Source organism: Cetorhinus maximus, chromosome 13 (assembly GCF_964194155.1).
Source record: "Cetorhinus maximus chromosome 13, sCetMax3.hap1.1, whole genome shotgun sequence".
Lineage (NCBI taxonomy): Eukaryota > Metazoa > Chordata > Chondrichthyes > Lamniformes > Cetorhinidae > Cetorhinus > Cetorhinus maximus.
The window spans coordinates 65,968,745-65,987,071 of NC_135891.1; the positions used below are offsets into that span (position 1 = coordinate 65,968,745).

The window sequence follows — 18,327 nt, forward strand, 5'->3', positions numbered from 1 at the left end:
CCGAGGGCAGATTGAGGCGGTAGCATGGGAGGGTGAGGGTTCGACGGTAGCGGTAGAAGGGACGGTGAGGGTGGTTGGTGGGGACTCAGAGGCAGACACAGACCCTGGAGATGGGAAGATGCTGGTTGGTGAGATGAATGTGGATGGGGGTGGGATTTTCGGGAAGAAAGGGGATGTGCACGTTGACCTAGACATCCCCAAAGGAAAAGGGTTGTGGCTGGTAGGTCACAGAGCAGAGGTGGAAGGTGATGCCATGGGAGTTCAACAGTGATGGGGGTAAGCAAATGGGTGACTGGGGGAGGGGAAAAGATGAGGAGGCACAAGAAAAACCAAATCCAGACCATGCTGTCTAAATCAAAGGTGAAATGACAGTCGTGGTGAGCGAGATCAGGTGCTGCATGGGAGTGTGATCATTTGGTGGGCGGAGATGCAGGTCAGCTCAGATGGACAACTGAAAGCGACCCCAGCAGGCAGCATTCAAAATGCTCAGGACATTGAGGTGAGTGTGATACGTGAAGGACCCGCGTGTGTGGGAGAGTGCTTGCACGAGGCTCCGAAAGGCCCTGCCCCACACACACTTCTCCCTCCAGATTCACTCGTTGGTCAGCTGCTCCCTCTGCGGTGACAGAAGACAAGGCTGAGGGGCTCACAGGGAAAGGGGACTCAGAGGGAGAGGACAGCCTCTGAGATTCCTGTGTGGATGACCCAGGGGTGTCCAGCTGCTGCTCCTTGTCTCTTCCGGTGCCCGGGGGGCCCAGCCTGATTCGTTGAGGGGAAGGAGCACCTGGAGACACCTCGAGGTGCCCCATTTCCCTCTCACTTTGACACTGCAGGAACAAACTCACCCATGGCTCCCGTGATGGAGTGCAGGTCTGCACACATCTTTGCGTTCTGCTGGTCCATGTTCTGCTCCATGGCGTCCGCCATCCTCCCCATGGAGACTTCCATACACACACACATGGGCACCACTTCATCTGAGAACAGGCAGACACACTCCTCCAACTCGCATGCCGCTCTGTTGAGGGCGTCCAACAGCTCTGCGTGATGTTCCCATACCTTCTGCTGATTCTCCAGGATGAGTTGGAAGGCCAAATCTAGAGGCTGGTCATCTGACTCGGACCTCATCGAAGCCTCTTCCCCAGCAGCCCTCTGAGTGCCACGGAGCTCGAACAAACCTCCTACTGCTGCGGACATGTGCCCGTGTGGTGACCACCAGATTGTGAACCTGAGCCTGCTCTAGATCTAGGTTCCACTGAGGTGTGTGTCTTTGTGCTGGTGGAGGGTGTGGGTAAGCGCTGTGATGGGTCTTGCAGGATGCTTATTTCCTGCTCTTCATTGGAGCAGGTGTCCTGTGGGAAGGAGGTGAGGACGTGGATGGAGCTGAGGGGCTGGCTGGCTGAGGGTGTCGGTCGCTTGGCAGAGCTCCCTGTGAACCAAAGTAGAAATAAGTAGTGCATGGCAGCAGAGTCAAAAGCAGGAGACAGAGCACTCACAGTTGAGAGAGGGATGATGTGGTGCAGGATCCTCATGCGGATGTTTGCTGCCGACCTCACTGTCACCGCAGGCACAGTCCACGTCCTCATCGGTCAGTGCGATGGCACACTCCGCAAAGTGAGTGAGGGGCCTAATGTGAGCCATTCCACCCCCAGTCTGGGACTTCTCCCTGCTGATGTGAGCCAGCTTCTCCTGCATGAAACAAATGGAGAGAGTGTGAGCAGGACACATGGCACTGCGTGGAATGTTTGTGTGATGAGCAGAGCCATGGACAGGTTGAGCACACAAGCTCGAGTGGGTATGAACCTGATGGAGATGTGAGGGTGTGTGAGAGTTAATAGTGTTGTCCCTTGAGGTGTTAGTTTCCTGTGAATGTGTGATGGGTTTGTGAGTGTGTTAGTTGAGAGTGATAAGAAGAGTGAAGAGTGAGGAATGGATGAGACCATTCATCCTTTTTCGGCACTGGGTGGCTGTCCTCTGTTGCAGGGCATTGGTGCTGACCACCACTGCCACCGCCTCTCAAAATGGATTAGTGAGGTTGCTGCCCATCCTGCGACCAGAGCGGGGTTACAGGACATCACGGCGGGCCTCCACTGCGTCCAAAAGGCGCTCGAGGGACATTTCATTGAACCTGGGGGCTGCATTCTTTTTGCCTTTCAGGGCCATCCTGTCTTTGCATCAGTTGTGGGCTGGAAGCGCTAAGAGGTGTGCACATGACTGCACTTCAAATATGGCTCCCAACATGATGAAGTGGCGAGATGATGGCGGCTGAATGGGGGTCCCACCTGCCATGGAAACAGCATGTTTCCCGGGAATGCATAATTAATGTGGCAGGTTTGGGACAATACGGCATGAAAAACTGCCATTGCGGCCGGCAGGTAAAACGTCGCTTTACCTGCCCGCTACCGCACTTAGTGCAAATCTGGGACGATTCCGCTCAATATCATAAATACCACATTGACCAGTTGGGATGAAGGGTCTGTTTCAGTGCTGTAAACTTTATGGAATCCAACACTCATATCCAATCATTTATAAACACTAAAAACAATTAAGACTCATGACGGTCATCTTTGTTTACATCACACCCATTCAAAAAATGCATTAATCACATATTCTCTGTTTTCTGTCCATTCTGTCCACATTCCACACTCGCCCCTCGCCCCGCAAACCTCTACCTATAACAAACCTATAACATTGTTATACCCCCTGCAGTTTGAGAACTCTGAAATGTCTGATTCAACTCTCATCACATCCTGCTGTTACCAATGGGATCTATGTTTAACATAATGACGATACACCATGCTCCAAACAAACCTTGGCACCCAGGTGCAAGCATGGGGTGTCGGAATGCTTCAGGTCAAAGTCGATCAGGACAGCATTGGAGACCCGGGGGAAGAGCTCGGCCTCGCTCAGCTGCAAGCCCGTAAAGAACTGCTGGATTATCAGCAAGTTCCCATAAACCACCAGAAAGGGAGAGCTCAACTTCGCCCAGCGCTGACGGTCACGCAGCATCCAAATCACGCAGGACCAGATCAAAAGAGCAAAGGTCAGCCAGCTGGTGTAAGTAATGCTCCAGATCTGAGGAGGAGAAGAAGAATTATTGATGAGTGGCAAAGCCCTCTCTGCATCAAAGGTCCTCTAGCAGAATCGAATTGTGGATGAGATTATCAGGAATCAGAAATTTAAGTTGTAAAGAATGGTGGCCTGATTGAAACATGTAAAATTCTGAGGGGGCTTGCCAGGGTAGATACTGATAGGATGTCTCCCCTCATTAGGAAGTCTAGAATTTGGTGTTCTGAGTGGCCCTTCTTATCTGTGGACTCTAGGTGTGGTACTTGGTTACTAGAAAAACTGTAGTCGTACCCTGGTATCTACTTAACACCTGTTTATTCATAGTACTTTTAAACAGATTACAGAGTAGGCATTGTTGCTTCTGGGCATGGTGTTCCAACCTCTCTCTGACATCAGTGGTACATCATCATCAACGTCGTACATTAGCATATACCATCTGTTAACCCTTTATACTACACTCAGAGCCATAGTTTTAGAATAAGGGGTTGCCCATTCAAGATGGAGATGAGGAGGAATTTCTTCCTTTGGGGGGGTCATGAATCTTTGGAATTCTCTTCCCCAGACTGCAGCGAAGGTTCAATTATTGAATGCATTCTAGGATGAGATAGATCGACTTTTCAACTATAGAGAAGTCAAGATTTATAGGGAACAGGCAGGAAGGGTCGTGTTGAGGTCAAGATCAGATCAACCATGGTGCTATTGAATGATGGAGCAAGGTCAAGCGGCTGAATGGCCTAGCCTGTTCTCATTTAGGGTTGTCAACTGTGATTAAATGTATTCCTGGAGGTTTTATCACATGACTTGCCCTCATGCTCCAGCCATTAATCAGCCAACATCCATCCTTGGGACGCACGGTCTTCCTACACCAATTAGAAAGCAAAAAAACTCATTACCAAATTGGATGATGCTTGACTGTCAGCCAAAAAGCCTTTCCCCCCACCACCCTCACACAAATCCACCCCCCCACCCGCCCCCACCATTTTCAATATTTATATATCTGGTAAAGAGAAATGTTCAAAGAAAATGACAATAAAACAAGTTTTTGTTAATGTCCTGATGATTTTTCTCCAGAGTTGCACACAGCAGTGTTCTGGAGATTGATCTTCAATTCCTGGAGATTCCAGGCCAATCCTGGGGGGTTGGCAACCCTATTCCAATTTCTTATGTTCAGGAAGCTGGAACAGTTGCCTTTGGAAAAGAGGCACTTCAAAGGTGACCTACCTGATTCTGAAAGCAATGAGCGAATTGATTCAACCAAATTGTTCACAGTGACAAAGTGTTCAAACATGAGGAGTAAGTTAAACAGTGAAGAAATATGAAGGGAAAAACAAGCAGGACTATTTTTTATCTTAAGGAAAATAAGGAGATAGGATTGACTTATAAGGTGGACAGATGAAAATTGAGGGACGTATTGAGAAGGTGGGTAGGTGGGTTTGAGGGGTATGGTGAGAATGTGACTGAGTGGGATTGAGGGACCTAATGAGAAATTGGGTAGATGGGATTGAGTTGTTGGGATTGAGGGAGTTTGTGAGAAGGGGATTAAATGGAAGTGAAGGGTATATTGCGAAGGTGGTTTGGGGGGATTGATCTATGACAAACGATTTACAGCGATTTACTTGTACCCAGTATGGAATAGAGCTATTCCATGGCACAAAGGCCATTGAGATCATGCCTTCTTTGATTTGATTCTTAATTTTGAAACACCAAAAGTCTTTCCTGAAAAATGTTGAAAATCCTTCACATTTAAAAGTAAGTGATAATATGAATATTTCCATTCATATTCAAAACAGTCCTTTAGTTTGAATCCAGCGTTGTCATGCCTAGTTAAGGAATGTTCTTTTCATAAACTTTAAAAGTGGACTGAACTCAGTATATAATTTTCTAGAACTGTCTTTTATTTAAAAAAAAGACAGTAACAAGATTAAGATGGTTGCCAAAGGTCAGGTGAATTTTGCAATTTCTTCACAAACAAAGAATTAACTCATCTCTGAAATAAAAACCCACCAAATACACCTTCCCCTCCTCTCCCCTCCCCTGTCAGCATTCTGAAGGGACTGTTCCCTCCGTGATACCATGGTCACTCCTCTATCACTCCAACACCTCATCCCCTTCCCACAGCATCTTCCCATGGAATTACAGGAGGTGTAACACCTCTCCATTTACTTCCTCTCTCCTCATTATAGGAAGGATGTGATTGCACTAGAGAGAGTGCAGAAGAGATTTACCAGGATGTTGCCTGGGCTGGAGAGTTTTAGTTATGAGGAGAGATAGACTGGGGTTATTTTCCCTGGAGCAGAGGAGATTGAGGGGGGACATGATTGAGATGCATAAAATTATGAGGGGCATAGATAGGGTGGACAGGAAGGAACTTTTCCCCTTGGTGGAGGGATCAATAATCAGGGGGCATAGATTTAAGGTAAGGGGCAGGAGGTTTAGAGGGGATGTGAGGTAGAATTCTTTCACCCAGAGGGTGGTGGGAATCTGGAACTCACTGCCTGAAAGGGTGGTAGAGGCAGATACCCTCATAACATTTAAGAAGTATTTGGATGTGCACTTGCGATGCCATGGCATACAAGGCTATGGGCCTAGTGCTGGAAAATGGGATTAGAATAGTTAGGTACTTGTTTAACTGGCACATGCTCGATGGGCCAAATGGCCTTTTTCTGTGCTGTAGACCTTTATGACACTGTCCAATGCCCCAAACACTCCTTCCAGGTGAAGGAGCAATTTGCTTGTACTTCTGTCCATTTAGTATACTGTATTTGCTGCTCACAATGTGGTCTCCTCTGCATTGGGGAGACCAAATACAGACTGGGTGACCACTTAGCGGAACACCTTCACTCAGTCTGCAAGCATGACCTCGACCTTTTGGTCGCTTGCCATTTTAATTCACTGTCTTGCTCTCATGCTCATATTTCTGTCCTTGGCCTGCTTTAATGTTCCAGTTAAGCACAATGCAAGCTGGAGGAACAGCACCTCAACTTCCAATTAGGCACCTCACAGCCTTCTGGACTCAACACTGAGTTCAAAAACTTTAGGTCATGAACTTTGTCCTCCATTTTGTTTTTTTGCAGAGAGTCATTTTGTACCATGTTTTCATGCTTTTTTTCACATGTAGCTGTCCTTTATTCTTCCATTAACACTTACTCTGGACCAATGCTTTGTTTCTTTACTATGACCATTACCAATTTCTTTGTCTTTTGTTCCATAACATCTTTGTTATTTAATCTTTCCTGCCTCTAACCTATCCCTGACCTTCCTTTTTGTTCTTCCTGACCCCCTCCCCACTTTTTCAATAGCATAAAACCCATCACATTTCTGTCTCTCTTCAGTTCCTAAGAAAAGTCAGATTGGACTTGAAACTTAACTTTATTTCTCTCCACAGATGCTGCAAGACCCGCTGAGTTTTTCTAGCACTTTTTATTTTTATATCAGATTTCCAACATCCACAGTATTTTACTTTCATAACTCACGTCTGAAAATGCCTCTGGAAAGTTCTCAAATGAAAATGGGTTTCTCAGGTGCAAATCTTTACCAGCTCAATGGGAGAGATCTAACAAACAATGACTGCCAGACTTATCAGAGCTGCGAGAATGGAATATCAAATAAGGTCTTCCAGTGAGCTAATCATAGCTGGTATGTTGATGGGTTTTCAATCATTACCCCATTGTGTATCAATCGCCCTGGCTCCAACCCATCGTGTGGACAATGGCAGTTGGTCATATTACTGAAACTGTCTTCAGAAAATACATCTTTTATTCTAAGAATCAAAGAGAAACCTGGGCAGTCTACACAAGAACGCTGTCTACAGAGAACATCAGCAGAAGCCAAGGCAGTATTATCCATTATTTTTTAAAACCCTGGAGGCTATTACATCTAAAAAGTCTCCCAGCCTGATTCCTATTCCAAGCCCACCTGTAAAGAAACTTGATCTCCTGGTAAGAAGAAACTATAAGTAACTAACTTCACGACCTGCTGAACATCCATATCTTCGAGGGAATCCTACAGCAATCCCTGATTTTTGGCTACAGGTATTGAAACTGCCTAAACTACCCACTCAGAGTGAAAATGCTCCCTTTGCCAGGCCCATTACAACTGTTATTCCTACGATGAGCCAACACATGAACTATGAATTATTCTTTAGCTTACTGCTTGTATAAGAGCACTGTTCTCTAGACCTGTATCTTTCTTGTGTGTGTGTGTGTGTGTGTGTGTGTTTGCGCGCACGCGCTTGATATAGCATTTAGACTTTCAGGCTGAATGTGTGAATAAATAATCGCCTTCATTTCAACCCATGAAAGTTTGCTTTTACCTAAATTGACCGCGGACACTCTGGGGGCTAAGAAACGCACATATCTTCTTTCCAAAGCTACGCTGATTATGGGCAGAAAGGTAAGGGGTACAAGCGTTTCAGTCTTCTCCTGACCCTGTCCGTAACAAGTGTATTCACAGCATTACATGACACTGATACCTCACACAACTATTTTAATGAAGGTGCCCTTGCTATTGCCGAGACATTACATGATGTGTGTCGAATGTGTTTCCCGAAAAATTGTAACCAAATTGAGGGTTTCCTTCTGATGTGAACAATTGCCTCAATGGAGGTTTATTCTGTGGTTTCTAATGAGATAGTACAAGTAACACCAGAAAAGGGTGAATCGGAAGTCCCGCTTTAAGCCATACCATCATGAATATGAGTGCAAAGATGTAGCTCTGCTGCATTATGAAGTGGCCAATGATCGAAAGACTGCTGGGCGAGTTCCCAGAATCATCTTCTATTATTTCCGTCTCTGTATATGTGTCTGTAAGAGGAAGCAAAGGAACAGAGAGATAAATACTGTCCTGAAATATTACAGGGAGCAATGAGAGGATGCAGAGATAGGACTGACCCTAATTGTCAAGGGGCTAAGCCTAGCCACCAAATAAGCTAAGCTGTACACTGCAGAAAAAGGGAGTAAAAGGAAGGGCCTCATCAAAGTAATTAAATAACCCCACTTGAGTAAGGTATGGATCAAGGAAACTGAGAGTATCAGTTCAAAGTAAACCAAAGGACATGAATTTAGGTTAGGGGAAATAAACTTCAAACGGCGCTATCAAGCCAGTGTCATGTATTTGGAATGAGAAATATTTGCAATAATACATGAGGCAGGTAAAAGGGCAGATATTTTACAGATGTTTAATATACCATGATGGGAGGGTTAATGTATCTAGAGGAGGGTTCATGTACCAGAGAGAGGGTTAACATGCAAAGAAATAGACTTTGATGGGAAAGTTAGTGTACCAGAAGGAAGGGCCTTGTTGGGACATAAGGTCTTTTTTTTCTATCACTAAAGTTGCTTCAATGGAAATAAAAAACAGAAAATGCTGGCAATATACAGAGGACTGTCAGCATCTAACTGGGGAGGCCAGGTGAAATGTTTCAGTTGGATTGGTAATAGATCTGATAGACTCTCCTGAAATGTTAAATGATCACTTCACTCAGATAGTGAGGGCCCTGCTATTTACTTCCAACTTGTACTTGTTCTTATTTCAGACTTTGGGCAATCAGCTGGCCTTCATGTTGGTTTATACTACATAATCGTTGTCAGTGAATGCCAAAGTTATTAATTGTATTGGAAGCAATTTGAGACATTTTTAAAAGACACAATATTAACCCCAAGTGACATTGGTTGGAAGGTATGAGGTGCAATTGGCCTACCTGCCCGTGGCCCTTGGTGTAAGGTCTGAGACACTTTGAGGACCAGGTTTCATTCCATGTTCCTGGCAAATGGAGAGCATTGTTCCAGTACTCACAGGTTAGAGGAGGGGGCTCAGAGTATCAGCAGTCCCATGGAGAGGCAAGACTGAAGTTGTATCCTTGAGGGGAGCAATAATGATCACTACTGCTCTCTCAAGGAGAACAAATAGGCTCTACTAGGAGCTGGCTGCAGCAGCCCTTTAAGAACCTGCTCAACACCAGGTACCGATAGGCTGCGCCGTTGTGGTGCATGCTGTGCCCAACTATATGGGGCTCATAGGTGCATCAGAGAATTCTGCCACACAAGTGTCAAGCAAAGACCACCTCCAACATGAGAGAATCCAACCATCGCCCCTTGACGTTCAATGGCATTACCATCACTGAATTCCCCACTATCAACACCCTGCGGATTACCACTGACCACCTCATGTAGAGGCCCCAGCACAAATGGCAGTGGTTGGGAACAGAATATCCAGGATATCCAGAATGCCATCATCTCATTCCTACTGGCTGGATTGGCTCAATGGTAAGCTGCTCTATAAACTGCAAGTTGTTTTTCATTTAACCCAGATACAAGTCAGTGTCATGAGGTTTCCACTGGTCTCTGTTCCTACCGATCAACAGTCTTTTTAAAGATTACCAGCTGTATTGAAGAGCTGAGGTAATACTCGCATAGGGGCTCTGGCATCCACAATGCCAGTTGCAGCCATTGCCATCTTCCACTCCCTAGAATGGTGACCAGTGACCATAAGGGAGGAGTTTTAACATGTTCACACACATCAGCTGGCATTGTGAAGGGATGTCCTCCATCGGTAGCATATGTGGAGTATCAAGGAAGCAGTGATTTGCCAGCCAGTCCTGTGCCATCAAAGACCTTTACATAAGTGCTAATAGACACTGCCTCTGGGAGGTATAAGAACACAGTGACTCAAGCAAAGGACATCAGCATCATTATGTCAGCCCAGAGGCTGCCATCGTGTGGGTTCAAAGGGCATTGACCCTTACTGTGGGCATTGACCCTTACTGTTAACAGGAGAGACACTAATGCAGGAGTGCGTTTGCATTGCAGCTTCTTCCTGATGTTAGAAGGTTTGGTATTTAAATGTTTAAAAAAGAATGAGCCAAACATGAATAATTTATGAGGCAACAGCCAATCAGTGCAGCATTTTCCACTACTTTCCGAACTCTTTGGCCGTCTTAGAGTTAACTTGGGGCCATGACTATAGTCCACGTCCCCTGCCATCTGACTCTGTTTTAAAGTCTGTGACTGTGAGTTGTCCGAGTGAAATCTGAATGGTTATCCACACTGACTGTTTATCACCCTCAGCGAAACTTTGTGCTGCCCTTGATAACATAGCAATCACCATTACCACTACATTTCCTGCCAGTTATTTTATCTTGTGTTAGGAATCTTACCAGAGTTGGAGGATTGCTGAGTGTAGTCTGGGGAGCAATACATCTGTACTGGCAGACAGTCATTGTTCCCCCGTGGCAAATAGAAAGGAACAGTCAACTCCACTGCATGGCCACTAATTGGATTAATCGATGGCTGCTGTAATCAGACAGAATATTAAAGGAAAGTCACAATGAAATGAGACACAATTTCTCTGCGTTACAAGGCATAACATACAGGCGCCGTGATTGAACAAATGGGGGCATGTGCTGTCTCCCTGGCTTCTGCGCTGCTGAGATGTCAGAGGTCGGCCAGGACACTAGGCCCTGCAGTTGCTGTGGTAACCGTCAGCCAGGACCGGTATGCCCCTGCTAACTGATGGCGATAGTGGTGAAGGGAGTGAACATTTCTGTACCCAGAGTTCTCTCGGGATTTTGGGAGCAGCTTCGGCAGGCTTGCAGGGGCGGGGCCAGGGCTGGGTGATAGTGGGCCAGCTTTCAACTGTCCAGATTGGGGACGGGGGGTGGTTGGGACGGGGGGGTGGGGTGAGCTCGCAACACGTTTGATCTTTTTGTATTCTTAAAATAACTTTTGTTACTTTATATGTTTGGTGCCAGTGGACCAAAGATTCACTGAACTGGAACCTTCATGCATTCAGTGTGTTTTATCTTGCGTTACAATATTACAAGGTACAATATACATAGACCCTAGCACTGGTATCAAGATGCAATATATAGAGATCCTAATCTGTTCAAATCCATGGTACCAGTCAATTTAAGCACTGTGATATTACTCAGAAGAAGCTGTGGAAAGGTGTCAACCCTGGGTATTGTATTGTGGGGTGCGGGGGGTGGGGGGAAGGTGTTGGCCCTTGGCTGGGGAGTAGGGGATGCTATTGTCTTGCAACTCCCCTATAACTCTGAGAAACTTCAGACTGATAGAGGAGCTGAGGTCCATTTCCCTTTGGTCACTATTAAACATGGGAGCAGGAATAGGCCATTCGACCCCTTGAGCCTTTCCGCCATTCAAATAGACCATGGCTGATCACCTGCCTCAATGCCATTTTTCCTGCGCTATCTCCATATCCCTTCATGTCATTAGTCTCCAGAAACTTATCAATTTCTGTCTTGAACATCCTCAATGATTGAACTTCCACAGCCCTCTCAGGTAGAGAATTCCAAAGACTCACCACCCTCTGAATGAAGAAATTCCTCCTCATCTCAGACTTAAATGGCCTGGCCCTTATTCTGAAACTGTGTCCCCTAGTTCTGGACTCACCAGCCAAGGGAAACATCTTATCTACATCCACCCTGTCATGCCCTGTAAGAATTTTTTAAGTTTCACTGAGATCACCTCTCATTCTTCGAAACTAGAGAATACAGGCCCAGTTTCCTCAATCTGTCCTCATAAAACAATGCTGCCATCCTATGGGTTAGTCTGGTGAACCTCAGTTGCACTCCCTCCATGTCAAGTATATTGCTCCTTAGATAAGGAGACCAAAACTGTACACAATACTCCATGTGCGGTCTCACCAAGGTTCTATACAACTGCAGCAAGACATCTTTACTCCGGTACTCAAATCCCCTCACGATGAAGGCCAACATATCATTTGATTTCCTCATTGCTTGCTGCACCTGCAGGCTAACTTTTACTGACTCATGAACAAGGACACCCAGGTCCCTTTGGACATCAACACATTGTGAAACACTTTGTAAAATTCCAGATTAACTGATTGAGATAGATTTGGACATTGCGATTTGGCTCTGACCTTTTTGCCATCATTTTCGACAATCTGTAAAGTGGCTTCAGCGTTGATTTGTTCTGACACATTTTCTGCAGAGTAAGTTACCATCTCTGGAAGGCCAGCCTGTCAGACAATAGGACAGTTACACAGAAAACCTCTGTATTAAAATTAAACATTCAGTTACCATGTTCAACCAATTCAGCACTGTTGACATAAAGGCAACAATACAGTTCCGCTGTGAATATTACTTGGGAAGACTTAAAGAAACTTTCCTTATGAAATTACAATCTGCAGAGGCACGAAAATCACAGGATTTCCTTGATCCAATTGGTAACTGGCCAGCCAAAAGTGATGTGCCATTGTTTTGTTTTGTGCATTCATCTTAGCAAGAATAAAGCACAATTGGTCAGGCAGCCCCTGGGCTAAGTGGAGTGGGTGTCAGGGGAGTGGGGATGTGCAGGGGTGGGGGAGGTGGTGCAGCCTGGATCTCAATCAGCCCTCCAGCCACCAGTCGCCCCTTCTGCACAGCATGTACTATGTGGTCATGGTTAAAAAAAATACCCTTCTGGCACTCATTGTTTGAGATATTGAGGGATAGGGGCAGCCTAAGGAAGTATAGATAATTATCCCAATATAGCTTTTTGGTGCATGACTTTCACGAAGTGTAAAATGAGTCAGATGAGGAGCTGTCTGAACACTGAATCCCTGCCCTGCAAGCTTCTGTCATGAGAATGCACCGCAGTAAAATTCCTCCTCAGAACCTCAGGAAGACTCAACTCTTTCAGGAAAGAAAGAGAGCACAGAAAATTGGTGAGTGACACCAATATATTGCTATTAGAGATTTCAAAGCAAAGTTCCTTCATAGGTCAGCATAGTCACTGTAACGGTAGCAACTATGGGGAGACAAAATTCACCATGCTCTGATTATATCAACAGCAGAGCTATTCTGAGCACAATAATAGACACAGCTCAACACCATGGTTCAATAAGTGACTGGAAAGCACCATCTGGTGATATCAATGAACTCACACTAGGGTGAGGGTGAGGGCTGTAGTGTAACATTAGCAGCCTGGCTAAAAATCTCAAACTGCTACAGCTGCCCTTACCCCTGACTCATCATTGAGGAGCAGCTGCCGAATTAGTGTTGAAACGGTGTAGTATAGAACGAGGAGTACAATGGGGTTCAGAATGACAGGCCAGTGCAGCCCCTGGTGGGTCATCAGTTGCCATGGTTCTGACATATTGGTTTTGATCACTGCCGTCATACCAAACAACCTGGGTCAAGAAAAAGGAGAAATTAATTGTAAGGCATCATGCACTTACTAGACCCTTATCAACATAGCAGGAGGCTATTCAGCCCCTTGAGTCTGTCCTCCCATTCAATAAGATCATGGTTAAATTATATCTTAACTCCATTTACCCACCTTTGATCCAGATCCCTTGATACCCTTAATTAACAAAAATGCACCAATCTTGGATCTTAATAATTTTAATTGACTCCCCAGCACACACAGCCTCTTGGCAGGAGAGTGCCAGATCTGCACTAACTTTTGTGCGAGGACGTCCTTCCAAACTTCACTCCAGAATGGCAATGCAATCTAATGTTACGGTTGTGCCTTTTTGTTCTGGATTCCCTCACCTGAATAAATCATTTCCCCCATCTTTCAAATCATATTATCATTTTAGAGATTTCAATTAATTCATCCCTCAGCCTCCTGAATACTGCCTCCTCTCCATCTCATGATCGAATGTGCCTTGAAAGAATCAAAGGCTTTTAACTCCCACTGCTAATCACTCTTTCACAACAAATTTTTCTCACTATTCTTTATCTGTACTCCTTGCTCTAGTGTTTTGAATTAACCTCTTTTTACGTCTTGTAGATTTCGATAAAGGTAAATATTTTGAAGGTTAAAACGCCCAGGTTTGCCCACCCTTTCCTCTTAAACTCAATCTTGGCTGCCAAGGCTCAGCTTCCTCACTGCATGGATTCCTGGCCTGCCCGCTTCCCTGTGTCTTGTTGACTCTACACCAAACTCCAGGCACTGTACACTTGAATATGACTGGCGGGCTGGATTTTATGGGATGCTGTGTTCCCTGCCCGATGAATAAATAAGTCAGTTTGGAGCCCGACCACAAAATATGCAGCTACCGTGCAGCCATTTCACGCTCGGTGGGGCTGAGGGCTAGACTGGCGCCCCCATCCGGGGCGGAAGACCTGCCTCAGTGAGCTGTCCGCCAATCCGATTGGCTGGCAGCTCTGGAGTTCCAGCAGCGGCTGCTTTGAGCGGTGGCCATGCTGGGAATGCAGCCACTGGCCAAAGAAAGATGGATGCTGGGCTGTAAGTAAGTCCAGGGTATCAGCAGTAGGGCCCGGTGGGGGGGTGTGGAACCAGGTTAGAGAGCCCGGGGGGCAGTGGGCAGTTACAGGGAGGTGTATGATTTGTGAGGGTGGGCCTCCGATAGGCACAAGGGCCCCCTGAAGGATGTTCCCCCACCACCTTGCTTGACACCAGCCGCCCAGTAAAAGCTGCCGGGCTACAAGCAAGGCATAGCCCTCTCCCTACCGCGGGTAACACAGCAATGGGGGCGGGCTGAGGCAGTTAAGTGGCCATCAATTGAGTGGCTGGGAAGGCAGCGAACAGGCCATGCCCTGCATTTTATGAGCCACCCTTCTCCACCCCCTCCCCAACTTCAAATATGTTCGCAGGGAGCTGTAAAATTCTCTTTCAATTTAAACTCAATGGACGTGGCAACTTAATTCAGCAATTCACTCAGTGTTTATAGCTGTATTTGACATGTGGATTACATTTAATCTCCACACTCGGGTGGTGATTTAACAGAGTGGATCACCAGCCTGGGCAGTGATTTAACAGAGTGGATCACCAACCTGGGCAGTGATTTAACAGAGTGGATCATCAACCCGATTATCATTCTGTGATGTCCATGAAATGTAAATTGGGCTGGCTCAATAAGATGCACACAATCCAAAGCAATGAAGCTAAAATTCTACCATTATCCCCGTTCCATTTCAGCTTCACTTTAACTGCCTAAACACCATTGAAAGAACAGCCATGACTTTGAGTTTCCCTTGTACAACTGTCTGTTCTCAATTTAATTTGTTCCATGGCAGATTTTATCAAACACGTTTTCTAGCCTCCTGGCTTCTTGACTTGACTGTTCTCCAGTTTAATATCTGACTACCTTGTATTGGGCTTGTTATTCAAAGTTACTAAAAGTAGATTAGGAATAATGGGGGTTGGTGGGGTGGGTTCCCAACACTCATCCGTTGACAGTAGGTGGAGAGGAGGAGTGGGGGCCGTGAATAGTGCCAGTACTCACTCCAGTGCTGGTGGTGGGGATCTGGACACTCAATCTGGAGTCAGTGGGGATGGAACAGGGAAATTTCCTGGTGACAGTGGGGAGAGGGAGGGGGAGGCGATCCTTCCCTCATCCCAATGATGATGCCAATATCGACATAATTCACCTAAAAAGCATCAACTGGTTTCTTTCCATACACTGACCCTTTTTTCAAGTTTTGAGTCAAATTCCTCCCATTATCAGTGACAGTACCAGCCTTCCATAAGGAATTTCATCCTCATAGAAATCTAGGTCCAACACATCACATGGTTTATCAGTCTCCAGTGTGAATATCATTTGCTCAAAATAGCGTTTCTTTTATTCATTCACAGGATGTGTGCGTCGCTGGCTAGACCAGCATTTATTGCCCATCCCTAATTGCCCTTGAGAAGGTGGTAGTGAGCTGCCTTCTTGAACCACTGCAGTCCATGTGGTGTAGGTACACCCACAGTGCTGTTAGGGAGGGAGTTCCAGGATTTTGACCCAGTGACAGTGAAGGAACGGTGATATATTTCCAAGTCAGGATGACCTGTGGCTTAGAGGGGAACTTGCAGGTGGTGACGTCCCTATGTGCCTGCTGCCCTGATCCTTCTAGGTTGCAGGTTTGGAAGGTGCTATGGAAGGAGCCTTGGTGAGTTCCTGCAGTGCATCTTGTAGATGGTGCAAACTGCTGCTACTGTGCATTGGTAGAGGGAGTGAATATTTAAGGTGCTGGATGTGGTCAAGCTGCTTTGCCATTAAGTTAAGAAGATCCTTCAGACAGGATATTGGTCTTCTACAACTACGATGGTTTTTATTGACTATTATTTTTATATAAGTGTCTCTCAAGATGCCATTATTTCACCATTGTTAGAAAAATGGGTCTGCCATTCCCAAGTTAGGTTTGTCTCTTCTCAGGAATATGGACACTATCTTGATTCGAATTCTCATTAGCACCTATTACCCTCTCATCATGAGCTCTGACAATTATTTATCAGACACCTGAGTCAGGTCAGGGGTTCAAGTCCTGCTACGGACACTTAAGCACTACATTTAGTCTGACATTCTGAGCTTATTTTGTCCATGTGACTCATCCCTTGCTCCCTCAAGCCTATTCTCACTAAACTGATGACCACTCAACTACCCTTCCTGGCTGCCATGTTATTCGATGTTATTCATGGTTCCCTCTCCTCAGGTATTGATCGCATCCCCTTCAAATCTGCTTTCATCACCCTCTCCTAAATAACTCACCCTTGTTCCCACTGTCTCCAACCTCCCTTTACTCTTCATATTCCTTCAGCATGTTATTGCCTCTCAAATCCATGCCCATCTTAACTGCAACTCTCTGTTTGAACCACTCCAACTTCTGCCCGTGACACAGTACTCAAACAGTCCTTACCAAATGACACCTGTTGTGATTGTGGCCATGATAAACTATCTCTCCTTCACTCCTCAACCTGCCTGCAACCTTTGCTATGGTTGGCCACACCATCCTCCTCCAATACCTTTCCTCCATTGTCCCGTTGGGTGGTACAGCACTTGCCTTGTTCTATTCATATTTATCCGATTGTAGCCACAAAATCTCCTGCAATGGCTTCTCTTCCCACTCCCACACCATTTCCTCTGCTGTCCCCCAAAGACCTATCTTTGGATTCCTCCTATTTCTCACCTACATGCTGCCCCCAGTGATATCTTCTGAAAACACAATCTCGGGGTCCACATATACACTGAGAACACCCAGCTCTACCTCAAAACCACTTCTCTCACGCTTCTGTCTACCTCTGTCCTAATATCTCCTAACGTGGCTCAGTTTTGAACTTTGTTTGAGGACTCTCCTGTGAAGCATCTTGGTATACTTTACTCTGATAAAGGTGCTATATAAATGCAGGTTGTTATTAACCCAGCAGTGCAGCACTGACAGAGAACTGCACAGTTGGAAGCGCGGTGTCCCAGATGAACCGTTAAATTGAGGCCCCAAATGCCCTCAGATGGACCTTTATGCCTCAAGCAACATCACTAAAACAATTTATCTGGTCATATGCCTGATTTCTGTTTGTGGGGCCTTGCTTGTGTGCAATCAGCTGCTGCATTCCCCCACATTACATTACTGACAGTGGCATTGCTAGATCCAAACTAACAGAAGGGGAAAAAAACTGCCTTATACCAAGCACGGCCCAAAAAATGTAGCATGAAGAGCTCAGTACACCAGCCCATCACCCAGACTGTGCCTCACAAATGTTTCACAGTTATACTTCACATTGTATGTACTTAAAATGGAGAAAAAAACTCTTGAACATTCCATGCAGCTTAGGATGTTCATTTTAAATCAATATATAGGCCACTTTCTCTTCACACTTTACCTGGTAAGTTTTATTATTGTACGGTTATTATGAAACAGTTATGGCAATGAGTTTCTCTCCAAACATTACAACCCTACCTCATATGAATATCGTCAGGTGGAAGTTGTCCCTGAACGAGAGGTAACTGATAGACGTAGATCGCAGCCAGGTGTCCTCCACTGACAAAGACCATCGAAAGACACAAGCGTTTGAAAAAGAACAAGCTGAAAATACGACTGCAGGCCCACCAGGAGCATAACCCCAGGAACATGAAGAAATAGACTGTGGAGGTGAGAGATGGGTGCACAATACCTGGAGAACAGAGTCCATCACACAGCTGGTACAAACCACAAGACTTGCATGCAAACAGTTATCATAATTTCAAAGGAACTGCGAAACAGCATCGTCAACCAACATCATGAAAACACAATAGCTCGTCATTTGCATAATGCCATTGGAGGGATCTCGCTGTGTACAAAGTAGTTGCTGTGCTTTACATTATAACAGTGAATACAATTCGTAAGTGCTTCATTGACTATGAAGTCATCCCAAGAGGGTGAAGGGCACTATTATTATGCAAATTATTTCTGCCATTTCTGATCGATTTTTGTCTTCGTGTTCCTTTCCTTTCTATTTTCTTCCTGCTGGCACTTAGGGCTGCATTTTATTCAGAAGAGTGGCACCGTCTCCTGCCATAAAAGTCAGCGACAAG

The 18,327-nt window shown here is 45.6% G+C and overlaps 1 protein-coding gene across 1 annotated transcript in view; it reads right to left on the minus strand.

Annotated features, from left to right (window-relative positions):
- LOC144689095 (piezo-type mechanosensitive ion channel component 2) overlaps window positions 1–17,892 on the minus strand; it is a 190,222-nt gene extending 172,330 nt beyond the window's left edge. The window contains exons 1-6 of the mRNA XM_078556243.1: window positions 17,714–17,892; window positions 13,047–13,215; window positions 11,965–12,063; window positions 10,220–10,355; window positions 7,750–7,868; window positions 2,809–3,072 (exon numbers count right to left, since the gene is read on the minus strand). Coding sequence (XP_078412369.1) covers window positions 2,809–3,072; window positions 7,750–7,868; window positions 10,220–10,355; window positions 11,965–12,063; window positions 13,047–13,215; window positions 17,714–17,886 — 960 coding nt within the window. The 5' untranslated portion in view covers window positions 17,887–17,892. The remainder of the gene's footprint in view (window positions 1–2,808; window positions 3,073–7,749; window positions 7,869–10,219; window positions 10,356–11,964; window positions 12,064–13,046; window positions 13,216–17,713) is intronic.
- Window positions 17,893–18,327: the final 435 nt, after the last annotated feature.